The sequence below is a fragment of the Papilio machaon genome, chromosome 26, assembly GCF_912999745.1.
Source record: "Papilio machaon chromosome 26, ilPapMach1.1, whole genome shotgun sequence".
Classification (NCBI taxonomy): domain Eukaryota; kingdom Metazoa; phylum Arthropoda; class Insecta; order Lepidoptera; family Papilionidae; genus Papilio; species Papilio machaon.
This window is the reverse complement of record NC_060011.1, coordinates 2,002,324-2,018,127: the sequence shown is the minus strand read 5'-3', so window position 1 is coordinate 2,018,127 and position 15,804 is coordinate 2,002,324. Positions and strand designations below refer to the sequence as shown.

At 33.4% G+C, this 15,804-nt stretch overlaps 2 protein-coding genes across 3 annotated transcripts; one reads left to right on the top strand and one right to left on the bottom strand.

Annotated features, from left to right (window-relative positions):
- Positions 1 to 195: 195 nt before the first annotated feature.
- Positions 196 to 11,218, bottom strand: LOC106718727 (probable sodium-coupled neutral amino acid transporter 6). Of its 2 annotated transcripts, XM_014512889.2 has the most exons (9): positions 11,181 to 11,218; positions 3,913 to 4,113; positions 3,516 to 3,636; positions 3,241 to 3,353; positions 2,741 to 2,873; positions 2,049 to 2,211; positions 1,474 to 1,642; positions 1,044 to 1,169; positions 196 to 961 (listed from the first exon to the last, which is right to left on the bottom strand). In XM_014512889.2, the coding sequence occupies exons 2-9, from the start codon at positions 4,103 to 4,105 to the stop codon at positions 423 to 425; spliced, it is 1,557 nt and encodes a 518-aa protein (XP_014368375.2). In that variant the 5' UTR covers positions 4,106 to 4,113; positions 11,181 to 11,218; the 3' UTR covers positions 196 to 422. The 2 variants fall into 2 exon arrangements, with proteins under 2 accessions (XP_014368375.2, XP_045540493.1); XM_045684537.1 differs by lacking the exon at positions 11,181 to 11,218 and having other exon boundaries at positions 3,913 to 4,180.
- A 2,205-nt stretch (positions 11,219 to 13,423) lies between these two features.
- LOC106718704 (solute carrier family 35 member F6) lies at positions 13,424 to 14,971 on the top strand. The gene has a single exon (XM_014512862.2). It carries the CDS (start codon positions 13,797 to 13,799, stop codon positions 14,910 to 14,912), a length of 1,116 nt encoding a protein of 371 aa, XP_014368348.2. The 5' UTR covers positions 13,424 to 13,796; the 3' UTR covers positions 14,913 to 14,971.
- The last annotated feature ends 833 nt before the right edge of the window (positions 14,972 to 15,804 follow it).

Genomic DNA, 15,804 nt, shown 5'->3' with positions numbered 1-15,804 from the left:
GTCAATTTGGTCGATAGAACAAAAAAGCACTGAGGCGACGAGTTAACGATTTTCATACTATTTTATAATCTACTTAATATTAGTACATATAATAATTATCTTATAATTTAGTAAATTCAGAGTAATCGATCATAATTTCGATATACTGAAATATTATTTCAATAACTATTGGTTTCTGAGACCAAAATCCCCGTTTAAATATTACCTCTATATTGTTTTATTAAGAGATTTAGATCTAAGAAACCAACGATAAATGACTACAAATTAACCGTAGAATACGACTGCCGTTATAACAGTACTATAACAGTATTGAGATCCCTTTAAATACAACAGAGATAGCAAATATGATAGAAGTATCATGATATTTAAATTTCGCGGTGAAACTGCACATTTATACTTACGCGGGTGTATATAAATTAAATTTAACTAGTATCTTGTATGAAACTTCTTGCGGCTGCGGACGCATTTAACAAACACGGCGGGGAGAAAGTGGCGGACGATATCGCGTCAGACCAACTTGAATATGTCGCTACAACAGTCGCTGTCATTCCTAACAACATAACTAAAAACGCCAATAAAACATCGTACCATTTCACATTATATTCATCAATATACGCTCGGTATATTTCTTCATAACTACCAAAAGTTTGATATTTATTTGGCAATGATTCGTTCGAAACGAGCGGCAATTTTGACAGATCGACGCCATCTTGTAAACTCGCATTACGTTCAGAAACAGATACTTTCGGTTTATAACTCATTGAGAATTCTTGCTTTATATTTATCGATTTGAGATAACATAATTTGAGGAAGAATAAAGGAGGGAATATAAACATTAGAGGACCCGTTAAAGTGGAACCGACGAGACCCATTACTAAATCGAATCTGGGCACAGACTCGCCTAAGAACACTGCCAAGGCGACAATACTGGAACGCATCAGACATCGTTGTATGCAAAAATCTAGAAAAAAAAACAACAATTATTAACAACAAGAATTTAAAAAGTAATCAAATAATATTTTTGATTAAGGAAATGAAATTACTTCTTGGTATTTTGAGCAAGTCTTCTAAATGTTGAAATAGGGCAGAGTTTCCGACAGCGCTCGAGAGGCACAGTTGTAGAGTGACCAGTAAAGCAACAATGTACAACGTGATGGATGGCGGAATACCTGAAAAATTAAATACCGTGAAGTCTTTATTATCTTAACGTATTTTAATTGTGCCAAATTTCAATAAGATGTGTTGAATCATTGTGGAGTTATTGGGTAAAAATTTAAATTTCCGTGATCATTAGCCTATGTATTTTCCCAGACTGTGTTCAACATCTATACCAAATTTAATCGAGATCCATACAAACGTTCTGTAGATACCTTCCATCCAAACATTCGCATTTATAATATTAGTAAGGAGAAGTAGAAGTAACAATTACTGGATTTTTTCAGTAGAAACGGTATAATTTCAAGGCAATCTTACCCTGCAGTATATTACTCTCGACGCTATCCCCGTACCGGTTAGCAGCTAACACCGTGGTGATGAGAAAGACCAGACCCGTAGTAAGGAATGCAGCGAGCACGGCCGCGTTTATACGTCTACTGTCTTTCATATCCACCTGCAGTGTTAGTAGCATCGGGTGGATGTCGAACTGGAATAATTTAGTAGAATACAGTATATCACTCGTTTATGGTGACTAACATCGATTTAATTTCAACTCTCGATTTAAGGCCCTATAAAAATATAATTTCACTTTTAAAGATTATCGGTTTATATGACTAAATATTTAATGTCTATTCGATGTCTTTATAAACGGTTATCATTGTAATTTGTATGGACATATAAGAGAAAGTTATCATTGTAATTTGTATGGACATATACAATTGCTCGAAATTGAGCCAAATATTTTCTAGTAAAATAAGCCGCAACGTAAACCTCAAGCTTCGAGAAACGTGAGGATGTGATGTACTTCCAATTTTGCGTTCTTCCACTTTCTTTCTATATGTTACATTTATATTTATTTTGGAAGGAAAAAAAACATCTTTTTATCACCTTACCTGAAAAGCTATAATCCCATATGCTGTTAAAAAGTCCCCGATTTCAGGCGTGTAGTCCAGCACTCCTCCCAGACTGGACGGGGACTCGTCATCCGTCAATATGCAATACCACGTCGCTACAGCCACTGTGCCCACTATACATACAGATGTGAGCGCTAATGATCTGAAAATAGAAGTTGTTTTAAAGTATATTAATTAGCTTGAAATAACCGTTTTACAATAATTAATAGATCAACACTGGTAGACGCCAACAATAACAACATCTGTTGCACGAATTGGTCGGCTCGCCCGGTGAAATACCACGACCACACAGAAGACAGGAGTGGAGTGGAAGTAATTCCACGTACAGTCTGATAAGTGTGATGCCGGAGGCCTAATTTTAGTCCTCTTTCCCTTCCCACCCTTTTCTTATAAGGAAAGGATGGGAAGGGGAGTCGTCGATTGGGGGTAGACAACGCATCTGCAATTGCGAATGTCTATGGGCAGCGGTCGCTTCGCCATGTCGGCGAATTCATATGGCAGCTTGCTGGCAAATAAAAGATCATATTTCGTAGTATCTATTAAGCTAAAACTTCTGAAGAACTACTTCTTTTACATTTGTAAATAATACCATCTATTGATAAAAAAATTAACAGCAATAAATATCATTGTTTCGTCTTTTAACCGCAAACATGTATCTAAGTGCCCCATACTTCATATCCTTGGGTGAGCCGAGCCACATGATGGGGCAAAGCAGTAGACCGATGACCACCATCCACACGCAGTACGTCACGCCCACGCTTCCTCCAGATATCTTCCACCAGAACAGTTGCAGGCTCTGAGATGCTACAAACATAGAGAAAAAAGCATATAGACCAACAAGGATATTTGACTTAACGGGCTGTGGTCAAACTAAGTTATGACTGCTCACTAGTGCCCTCCTGTCAACGTCAAAAAAGTGTCAAGATCCTTTTTGTACTTTAGCTGTGTAGCTATCAGCTATCACGTCATGATTCTTTCTTTTATGTCATTTTATATGCCCATTTAGTTTTTGCATATATATTGACAGAACTAACAGCGACAACAGCGCCCCTCTTACCGACTGAGATATTCTTGTTTGACTGTAGTTACTATAAACCACCAATCTGACTGACTGTACCTCTATAGCCTATAAATGTTCATCTAAAATAAAAATCCAAAATTATTAACTTACCAAAAATAAAATTCGGTACAGCGGCGCCAAAAACTGTGGCGTCGATAAAGAATGTGACCAATCTTCGGGCATTGTCACCGAATGCTAGCTCCGCAACCGCCGCGTATGGAAATCTGAAATTGATCCATTTTTACTGATTTTTACCGACTGAAGTATTTATTTGAATAAACATTTTTTACTAAAAAATAGATGGCGTTATTCCAAATAAAATACGAATAGATGGCGCTGACGTCGTATCTGAGAGAAGACACTTTGAAGGAATGCGTTTTAATTACCTGCTTTTCTCTCGTATATTGGGCGACAATTCGTACGCCAACAACCAACTCTTGCCGAGTAGCACCGCCGTGTACAGTTGCAAAGAAAATACTGCTATCACTAATGGTATACCGTATAATCCTGGAAAGATAACGTCCTCTTATTAAAGTTTTATTCAAAGTTGATTGCTTTTTCATCTCATTTTATATGATTGAACCTTAAAGTACCTACGGCCATGCGGCTGGCTGCTCACGATCGCCTTTTATGTGTAGACGCGTGTTCCATTTCCACTGGCTGCCTCGATTATTATACATAATGCCAGCTTGTGACTAGTTCAGTGGAAATACACACTAAGACGATACAAAATAGTATTTCGTTATACTTATACCGGTATCGTAACAGTATCATATTACAAACCGCAAGCTATAACGCTCTTAGGCAGGGCGACGACTGGAAACACTCCGAACAGATCCACAATACACAGCATAGTGAACAGCACACTCAGACCTCCGGTAGTCTCTCCAGCAGTGTACTGCCCTTGGTGGATAGTGGGCCGAACGCCCACCGCACTGGAGCCCCGCATCGAGTCGAATAAACGCATGATCTTCATTTTAATAGCTGGGAAAATAAGTGACAGTTTAAAGAAACAAAAGAACAGATTGACTGTACACAGAATTTGTTGAAACCGAAACTTGGTACGAAATGACAGCAAAACGCTACAAACCTAATTCCGGTTAACTTCGCGATTGCTTGAGGATGATGTACTACATTTTGGGTATTTGAAAAATAATTCAGCATTTTGAAAAATTAAAATCAGGTTTTTAAAATTCGAATTCGTTTCCGTGATCGTTTTTTTTCCACTGTTTGAACTTATACAAAAAGTTCTATGAAAAAACCAAATTGTGAAGGGCCACCTGTGATCGGTGTAGAATTTTTGAATTTTTAATTATGAACAGTATCCGGAAACAGTGACCTTGGCGTATATACAAAAAATATTTAAAGGTCATGACAACAGGATCAAAATTTGTCACCTCAAATGTACTTACTACCTACGAAAAATATTAGTAAAATTGCGACAATTCAAACATTATTGAACGTTTTAATTTGTTCTATATTTGTGTCAAATCTAAAAAAAAAAAATTGTAACTGAAACTAGACGCAGTATGTTTCGTTTTTTTGTTTACAAGGTTAAGGTTAACTTGGAATGGAATATAATTATTATTGAAGTTTTCCAACAGCATAATCTAATTTACAATAAAGCTGCCATTATAAAGCACTTTAAACACCTAAAAGTCTTATTTATAAAAAGATAAGAAGATAAAAGTTGCTTGTACAGAAAACAATAGCGTCTCTTTTTTTACTCGGCAATTCTGTACCACTGTATATGTTAAGACAAAGACAATCTCTTCAGACTGTTATGTCATTTAAAGTCTTACTCAAAAAAAACTTTAGAGGTGTCAATGGACACCCGGATGGAACGAAATTCCTTTCAATTAATTAGTGAAGGAACCAATGTTTATTCTATGAATAAAAAACTTAAGTATTCACAAGAAGTACATTTTATTTCTATGAATTTTCGTTATATATTGTCACGTCGTTGCCATGGTTGCCAAAAAGTGTCGTGACAACTTTTCGAAAGAATTTTTTCCGTCTAGCCCCCTTTCACAACGCGCGATAAGGAACTTCGTTCCAAAAGTACTTACGTATTTTATTAATTTTTGTGAAACTTGTTACAAAAACGAGTGTAACTTAATTGGATCAAATAACAAACCATGTACAATCGCTAAGACAAAATTAAAGTTCTAATAAAATTGTAAAGGAAATTAAATTTTCAACATGACTGTACGTCTATGTTCGTTAAGTAATTTGATCACTGTCAACTAATCGTGGGTTACCATTTTCGAAACAGCTTTACAAATATATTGTTATCTTTGTTTTTTCAATGAGAGTGAGAGCGACAACGATATGTTTCTTACGATTCGGCGGGAAAACTGATGATAAAGTTGCGGGAACTTCGCCTACATTTAATTCCATTAAGGTAATGAGGTTTTTCATACTTAGTTTAAAGAAAATACAGTATAAGATTAAAATTCCTGACTAAACCCGGAAAAGAATTTAAATTCCAACTTATTAAATGTTAGCTTCAGTATTTTACCAAGAAATCTAATTATGTTGGTCCTTAAACAAGATTTTAATTTTTGTAATGATTAAAGGCTTTTAAACCGCTTACCAAGTATATTCCCTACGGTAAATAAATAGGTGAAAAAATAAATAAACTGTATCCTGTTTTACTCATTGTTGGAGATATTTTATATGGGTAAAAGAATTTTTTAAATTTTGAGTTCTTCAGGTGTTTAGTTTATTCGTAATAAACTGTCATTTTTTGTTTTCCGTAATATGAAAAGTTTGAATGAATATAAATTTCTTATGTCCTAAATATTAAAAAAAAGTTATATGATCTAACCACTAATATCTATGGATGGATAGGTCATTTCTTCTAATCCTTACCACCGCTACCAACCGCATCCGTCGACGCCAAAAACAATTAAATAGACACAAAATACCACGATTCATAGCCTGTTGTAGAGTTCAGTGGATCTAAAACTCACACGTAATAATGTAATATATTTAAAAAAAACACTAAAACACGTTAAAATGTAACACGTAACAGGAAAATGATATTCTTTATTTAAGCGCTGTTATAATTATGTGAAACAATTTCAATTGGACACTTTCGATTTTTTTAAGCAACAAGCAAAAATACGAGTTTTATAAAAACGGTTTCACTTTTTGAAAATAAAGGTAACGTTGTTTTAAAGCCATTTAACTGTTAATCTCAAAACAGATGTGAAAAGGATTTAAAATCCTTTGCAGACTTCCTTGAACTAAAAAAAATACATATACATTTTGTTTTTTTTTTTTTGATAAGTCTTGCCAAAATATTAAGTGAAAGTGAAAGTTGTTAAGAAATTGAAAATTAAAAAAAAAACTTCGAAATCCCTTGTCAAGTGTATACAGAGATCTTTCCAGTTTGTCATAAAATTGAATTGGAGAACATGTGACTTTACATGAACCGGTTTCGTATGGGAACAAAATAAACCTAGTTTGGTACAGTTCCATCGAAGCTGTGATGACTCACAATTTCGCATAAGGCGCTGCGCATCGGCGGAACGTCAAGAATGCGAGGCAATGCACACTCATACACACTTTCATTTTTCATCATAAGGGAGTCAGAGACGCTCTTGGTCATCCGTAACATCAAAGAAACTGCAGATGGTGGATGCGTTGAGAAACAGCTACGCTCGTTTCTTGAAAGACCCTAAGTCGTACCGGTTTAGGAATACCGCCGAGGACGCAGTTTTCTATTGCGGCTGTGCAAGGCGGAAAGTTTGTGAATACCGCATCATTGAGGAATGCAAGCTTGTTTCTCACCTGCGCACATTGTCTATCAGCTAACTACGAGCTGCTATAAAGTTTGAATCTTGTAATACCATACGATCGGGACGAATGGACCGGTTAACGGTTAGATATTGTTAAATAATTCAATGTGAAGTTTCAAGTTCAACTTATTAGCTGACGAATCTTGCGTAATTTCTTTTTCCTATAGTATAACGTTTGCGTAATCTGGACCCAGGCGTAATTTCAAATGAATTGGTATTGCAAATGTCCATGGATGTCGATGAACATCTTGGTGTTCCCGCTGCTTGTTTGATCCTTGTCTTATAAAAAAAAGAACTTATTGTACCCTAGAAGGTCAGCAATACGCTAGCTCCTCTGAATATCCTCTATATCTATGAGTTTCCATATTCATGTTTCTATTACACAATATCACTTCATCTTATGTCAAAATGATAAAAAAAAAACAAAAAAGCGCAATGGCCGCCATGTTTAGAATTTGACGTCTGTTACGTACACGGGTATGTACTATGAAATGAGTTAATTAAATCGGGATTAATAGAGTCGCTATAAGTTCATCTAGTTTAAAATAATAATATATGTTTCAACATTTAACATTATTATGCTGTTAAAACGGGTTTGTATTTCCACTAAAATAATTATATTTCAAAATGAATGTATAATTTAATAGACGCGTGTCGCATAATTTTAACATCTTACTTAAAATGTATATATTCAAATTATGTATATTCGAATATAATTCTTATTAATTTAAAAAAAAAATTAAAAGTAGCCAATGTGTTCTTTTAGTTCTACATCTGTGCCAAATTTCATCAAGATCCGTGGATATCCTTGGAGACAAGTTCTGTGGATATGCATGTGGGCAGTAATCGCTTCGCTTAGATTCGCTTATATAATAAAATAAATCATTACAAAAAAAAAAGTGAATTTAGAGATAGTGTCAAATGAAATATGTGGCGACGCAATAGCTCTTAAATCGGACGATAAAGTTTTATTTTTTTAAACTTTTCTAGTGATTTTTATTGACAGAGGTCATTAACTCGCTTTCGCATTCTTAATTTAACCCTAAAATCTTACTAATATACTATTACTAATATACTAATAACTAGCTTTTGCCCGCGACTTCGTCCGCGCGGAATAGAAAATAAAAAACGGGGTAAAAATTATCCTATATCCGTTTCCTGGTTCTAAGCTACCTGCCCACCAATTTTCAGTCAAATCGATTCAGCCGTTCTTGAGTTATAAATAGTGTAACTAACACGACTTTCTTTTATATATATAGATAGAAGATAAGATGAGAATGTTTAGATGGATGGATGTTTGTTTGAAGGTATCTCCGGAACGGTTGTACGGAAATTAATGAAATTTGGCACAGATGTAGATTATGGTCTGGAAGAATACATAGGCTATTTATTAATTTTTTTTAATTCCGCGCGGACGGAGTCGCGGTCGAAAGCTAGTATAAAATAGATAGACTTGCTTGAATTCAGTCATCTTGTACTTAAATGTTTATTTCAAAATCTTTGACGTAGTTTCGTGCATACTATAATGTCGAAATTGTTAATCTCATTAGACTGGTCGATCCAGATAACTTCTAAAGCAACCTCCAAAATTAACAATCCTGAATAATTATCATGACATAATCAATTTGGCCATAAAGAAATGCAAATTAGGGCATTTAAAATGTTTACATATGTAACAAGAATAATAATTTTACAAGAATTCGTACGAAGTATAAGATGTACTGATTTGTTATACTAAACTGATGGGCCTAGCACGAATATTTGCGACACGCGCCTTCGTAACGTCATCAACAAAATATATCAAAATTTTAATGAGTAAATGCAATTTACTGTATTAATTTTAATACAAATTTTTTCAATAACGTTCTTACGAATATTCGTGTTAGGTCCCTTGTGCCTTTCGACTCTCGCGATTGTTTTGAAACATATTGTTGCCGCAGTCGAAATCCATAGTATTGCTGTTGTATGTGTGTATTTTTTTAATAAAAAAGTCATCAGATAAAAGTTCTCTTTTTTAATATTTTAAATAACAAAAATTAAATGTTGTTTGTTTAAATATCGTAAACTCTAATATTTAGATTATTATTCTATTAAGATTATGAATTATGAATGATTTTATAGTTAACTAGCTGTCGCCCGCGACTCCGTCCGCGCGCAGTTAAAAAAAAATGAAAAATAGATATTGGCCGATTCTTAGACCTACTGAATATGCTCACAAAATTTCATGAGAATCGGTCAAGCCGTTTCGGAGGAGTACGGGAACGAAAACTGTGACACAAGAATTTTATATATTAGATAATATGTTACTTTACAACCGGTTTGGATTGGAGTATAATAATTTCACATTGAAATTGCCTGTTTGAAGATTTTTTTATCATTTATTTACCTATGTCTGATATTTTTATTAGATGGTGATTTTTATTAGACGATTGTAGAGGTTTTTAACTTCAAAATTTTTACAAAGTACTTCACAATAAATATAATTTTTAATGTTTAAGTCAAATTCAAATTTTAAATATGTATAGATGTATTTATTAGTCCGGTCAAATAAGATCAAATTAATTACTGTAGTAAAGCTAAAAATTCGCATAGAGCTAAAAATTTGAAGAAATATAAGATCCCTAACATATGTGAAACTTGTACCCATATTTTGTAATATATGTGTACCCATTTATTCCATATGCGAATTAATGCACCTTTGCAGGTCTAAATTGACTAGACTATATCTTACTAACGTTATAATAAAAGCTGTCGCCCGAGACTCCGTCCGTGCGGAATCAAAAAAAAACTTAACAAGTAGTCTATGTGTTCTTCCTATGTTCTAAATTTGTGTCAAATTTCATCAAGATCAGTTCAGCCGTTCTGGATATAACTTCAAACAAACATCCATCCATCCATCTAAACTTTCGCATTTATAATATTAGTAGGATTATCTATACAAATAATAAGATCCCCAAAGTTTAACGCCATACGATAAAACACCACGTTATAAAACTAACAAAAAATATTGCAAATTTGCTAATAATACCCTTTCCTATGTGACCTTATGTTCCCCTTGTAAATGTAGAGCAACGTCCTTTCGTACTGCTTACTAATTGGATCGTTGTAAGTTGCTAATAACGATTAGAGATGGAATTTTAAATGATCCGAATTATGTAGATTATCGATCTAAAAAAATGATCTAAAAAATGCAAAAATTTATTTTTATTCTTAAAACTAGCTGTCGCCCGCGACTCCATCCGCGGGCAGTTAAAAAAAACTTAATAGCGGTATGAATTTTTTCTCGCCTTTTAAACCTTCCCTAGACCTCCACGAACATTTCAAGACTAAGATAAGATAAATCCGTTCAGCCGTTCTCGAGTTTTAGTGAGACTAACGGACAGCAATTCATTTTTATATATATAGATTATAAAGTTATAGAGTTCTTTGAACTTATATGTTAGTAGAGGTTTTTTTTTTTGGAAAAGAAACTCATATTGTCGGAGGCCAAGGCCAACTTTTGGTTAATGCGCAACTCTTGACAGTTTTTTTTTTTAATCTTATAAAAGTCACAGATAAAATATGATAACAACAACTTCGTTTTGTTACCTAATAATAAATTGAAGTACTGTCTGCTGAGAAAGGTGAATTGATGTTCAGTAATTCAGTACATCACTTTACTCTCTCTCTCCAACTCTCGTCATTTCCTATCGCTCCTAATCGTGCGTTCACACTAAAACTCTTGCAAAAAATTCTATCACCTTCGCTATTTCGCCAATACCAATGGTTCATTTGTCACATTCTGGTATAAAAAAATCCATGGCAAACTAACCTTGAAGTAACTTTAAGTGACAAATGTTGATTAACGCACAAGATAACAACAGAATATTTCTAATAAATTTAATATTATCATACAAATTTTAAGGTTTAGAGCGCTTAGTAACTAAATCGATATCGTCGTACATATTATTTACTTTAGTGTGTTAGGTTTCGGATACCATAAATGTAAGCCGAAATAATATCCTTGTTAGGTGTTATAAAACTAACTACCTATGCAGAATCTTATATATTCTGCATAAGTAGTTAGTTTTATAACATTATTTATTTATTATTTATTATCACAAGTGGTCGAACGAAATTTAACCATAATTCATAAACAAGCTTTTTTTTTTATTAAAATAGCTTTATTTCAGTTCTTTTACTTTCATCTAATTGGACCGGTGTATTTTTATTTTAATTGCTCTAACATGCATAAATAAAACTTACCTTAATTAATTCCTATACTTTATTTTAAATTTTACCCCCTCAACACTTAATCATGGTAAAAAAAATATTTTAACACTTTAACATCGATATTTTAATTTATGAGCATATTAACTAATCACAGCCTCTCGAAAAAACTCGATAGATTTTTTTTTTATTTCAACTATAGCTATCATATAACGTTAACAAAAAAATTATAAATTTGGTGATCAATTACACGAAAAAAGGTTTTTTTATAAACAGGTTCTGCCAGCGAACGCCAGCTATCACACCGTAACTCAGACTGACGTAAAAGCCGACTGACCAACTGTCCGTTTGCTTCAAACATGTATGGCCAATTGGCCAACTACCAACAAGTTATACAATTAGGTATTTAAAATAAATAAAAACTTGAGAGGTGTCAAGGGACACCCGGATGGAACGAAGTTCCTTTCTATTAATTAGTGAAGGAACCAATGTTTATTTTATGAATAAAAAACTTAAGTCTTCAGAAGAAGTACATTCTATTTCTATGAATTTTCGTTATATATTGTCACGTCGTTGCCATGGTGATATAGCAAAAAGTGTCGTGACAACTTTTCGTAAGATTTTTTTCCGTTTAGCCCCCTTTCACAACGCGCGATAAGGAACTTCGTTCCAAAAACCCATAGTAGTCACGTAGCATCTTAAACCCTTTTCAAATAAATTTGCCATGGGTGGAAACATCGTGGAACGCATAAATGACCTTTGGCGCTTACTGTGGATTTCTCAAAACATTTATACTAAACATATTGCTATCCCTCTCGTTCCCTCTAAAAAGACATTACTGTAATTTATTTAACAGAACTGTTTCAACAGTGAAATTTCTCGGTCAGAGAGAAAGAGTAAAAGACGTCATCGTACTCTGATGTCATGTTACTTTGTACGAGTTGTATTTGTTTGTATTTTTGCACTTTTGTAACAAATATACTCAAAAACTACTTGGTTGTTATAAAATTTTTAAAATAATTATTGTCCCGCACGAAACTTGGCTAGACTACAAGTTAATTATAAAAGAAATGCATTTAGGTTCAACATCACTACTTATTCAACGTATTTTCATCTATTCGATTTTATTCTTTCCTCGAGTGTCATTATTCCCAAGCAGTTTTCATGTGATTGTTATTTATTGCTCAAATTAAATATTTTTGAAATAAAAATAGAATCTTCATGTATACGCACTTGGCTAAAATCAACACGTTTTGCAGTTTATACAACCTCTTTGTCTTGACTAGTACTTTCCAAGCATATATCTTACAATTTAAATTCGTAGTCAATCATTTTAATATTAGAATTGTGTTTATTTATTCAATGGTAAATTTAATTCCCTTACATCAGATTCGACGAAAAAAAACGTTTAAAAATATCAAAAATTGTTTCAATTGAAATTCAAAAGGTCCAGAGTTGATCTTACATTTATGTTAGTCAACCATTTCGGTGTTAAATAACAATGTTTACAATTATTTAATTTCAACTCAACTATCTTACCTACATTTCATTTTAATTTAATTAAAACTACATAATATTAAAACAGTATTAAAACATAATATAAGACTTTTTCACTGAAGTGTAGTAAGCGTCAGCACTCAGTAATCCGATAAGCGTACCGCCGATCGCTTACATTACACCGTCATGTGAATGTGAATATATCTATACGAAAATACAGTTACTTTTTGTTACAAATTATATAGATATAAAAAATCACACTTGTACTACCGTCACAAAATGTGACATGCTACATTCATACCTGAAAACGGTTTGCTTATGCGAAACAAATTACCTTTTCTGGTCTATCGGATAATATGATGAACATAATTTGTGTAGTAAAATGTGAAATGAAGCTCGACTATATTTAATTATAAAAAGCTCAGATTAAGAATTTAAATAAATATATAATCTATATCTTAATGATATCCGACAGGTCTCTATAAATGGATAAGCGATTGCTTGGAAATGACAGCTTTTGTTTCGTTCCGATTTGAACGCGCCTGTTGATGTTACGTGACAATTAATTCTACCTATGTTATTAATTCGAATCATTCGAATCCACGTCACTGCTACAAACCGTTACCAACAGCGCTAAAACAGAGAAACTCAAATAGGCACAAAATACAGCGTCTTATGCCAGTCCATTTATAGAGGTCAGCGCGACTTGCCGACAGGCTGACAACTTTCCAAGCAGAGACCAGAAACTATAGAAGAGATCCAAAAACAAGTGACAAGCGGGAGAAAGGGGCGAAGGGCGAACAAACATTATCAAACAATGCTTTGAAGTTTGAACTGACTGAATTTGTTTTCATACAGATATAATATAACTCTTTGTTTGCTTTGTTCAGTCGTGTGTGTTTAATTTCGCTTATATGTTTTTTTTGCATTTTTTTATCGGTCTCTTATCTAATAAGAATATTACTCAATAAAACAATAGCAGAGGGTGCCCAGCTGTTCGCATAGCACACAACGTCCACGTCAAGGTAACAACAATAATAACTCAACATTATTCGTCACCAAAAGCCGACCAGTGGCCATATTTAAATGAGAACTGTATAACATAATTTTTGGAGTACTTCATTTGAATCTTGCTTTGTCTATCAAAGATCCAAAATGGCATGGACAGGATATCAAAAATTTCTTGCTTTAATGATGGTCATAACTGGCTCTATCAATACCCTCAGTACCAAATGGGCGGATAAATTGGAATCCAAAGGTTCTGATGGAGAAATTAGGCCATTCAATCATCCATTCCTTCAAGCAGCCACAATGTTTTTGGGAGAGATATTGTGCTTAGTGACATTTAAATTAATATACTTTAAAACAAGGAATACAGGAGGCCATGCTTTGACACAAGGCAACCAGAATTTCAACCCATTTATACTGATGCCAGCTGCAATGTTTGATTTGATTGGCACCTCAATAATGTATATTGGACTTACCCTTACTTATGCAAGCAGTTTCCAAATGTTCCGAGGTTCAATCATTCTCTTTGTTGCTGTATTTTCAACAACATTCCTTGAACGTAAGATTGTTTCAAGAGAATGGGCTGGAATAGCTGGAGTACTTTTGGGTCTTGTTATTGTTGGGGCTACAGATGCCATATACCAGGCCCCAGGTGAGGCTAAAGGTAGAAACAGTGTCATAACAGGAGATATGCTGATTATTGTTGCACAAGTTGTTTCCGCCTGCCAGATGGTATACGAAGAGAAATATGTTACTGGTCTTAATATACCATCAATGCAAGCTGTCGGATGGGAAGGCATATTCGGTTTTTCAGTCCTTTCGGGACTGTTAGTGATATTCTACTGGGTGCCAGCGCCAAGCCACTTTGGTAACAATCCTCGAGGTACAGTAGAAGATGCGATTGATGGATTAATACAAATAGGAAATAACCCGTTGCTCCTTGTAGCAGTTATAGGAACAATAATATCTATTGCTTTCTTTAACTTTGCGGGTATAAGTGTTACCAAAGAACAATCTGCTACTTCTAGAATGGTACTGGATTCTATAAGAACATTTTTCATCTGGATGGTGTCTCTTGCTGTCTCTTGGCAGGTTTTCCACTGGCAACACCTTGTTGGCTTTAGTATACTGTTATTGGGCATGTTTAAATACAATGGTGTTTTACCTGAGTGTAGCCTCTTTCGTAGAAATACTGACAATGTTATACAAGAGGAGGAGAGAGGTGTGGTTAATGCTGAAGCTGATAATCCTCAAGATGTGTAAATACTCATATCATTATCCCGTATTGAAAGCCATTATTATTTTTTATGTATCAAAGTTAGCTGTCTATAGAGTTATTTGTGTTAACTTTAAGAAATACCATTGACGTAATTGTTTACAGTATTCAATTTCCATTTATTTATAATAATGATTCAAGTTATTTTAAAAAGATTATATTTAGTTTTGTTATTGAATAATTTGTTTCAGAACTGATGTATTAGATATATTATTGGCTAGATATAGTTTAAGATTTAAATGATATTCTATAACATGATCTGGACTATATTATTTTTCTTAGGTGCAATTAATAGGTTTACATAATCCCATATGTTATTTACTAAATACTATTTACTGATTTTATTGAAGTCGTAATTTTCCCTACATATCATGAGTTATAAATCCTTGTTTTTTATATTATATATTTTGTGATTATTAAGCAGATATTGTAAAGTTTGGTAAACACAATGTAAGCTCAATAAAATGTAAAATTAATATGTAAATGAAAATTATATAGATAGATAGTGAATTACAACCAGTTGTGATACTGTCAAACAAGATTAGATATGTTTTGAATTTAAATATATTCGATGGGCAAAATAATGGATATTTTAATTCATGGTAACACTGGTACTAAAAATAATATTTAACCTTTCCCAAAAACTTTGATATTTGAAGTACATAAGTATAATTCACTTTATTCATCACAAAGAAGTTAGAAAAGCATACTAATCATAATGTAATTTCAACAAAGATGTCAGCATTATCATTCGGGGTTATTAGGTCTTGCTTAGATTGTTTAGAAAAGCAATTATGTATGTTAAAGTGTTATAATAATTATTCTCAAGTATTTTCCTGTACGCATGTAAGTATAATATTTATATTAATTACACAGTTT

Excerpts from the sequence above, each read along its gene's own strand:
- LOC106718727 (XM_014512889.2), bottom strand. The coding sequence starts at position 4,105 with ATGAAGATCATGCGTTTATTCGACTCGATGCGGGGCTCCAGTGCGGTG. Across the intron at positions 3,354-3,515 it reads AATATACGAGAGAAAAGCAG|ATTTCCATACGCGGCGGTTG; the intron begins GTAATTAAAACG and ends GATCAATTTCAG. Across the intron at positions 962-1,043 it reads CTTGCTCAAAATACCAAGAA|ATTTTTGCATACAACGATGT; the intron begins GTAATTTCATTT and ends TTTTTTTTCTAG.
- LOC106718704 (XM_014512862.2), top strand. The coding sequence starts at position 13,797 with ATGGCATGGACAGGATATCAAAAATTTCTTGCTTTAATGATGGTCATA.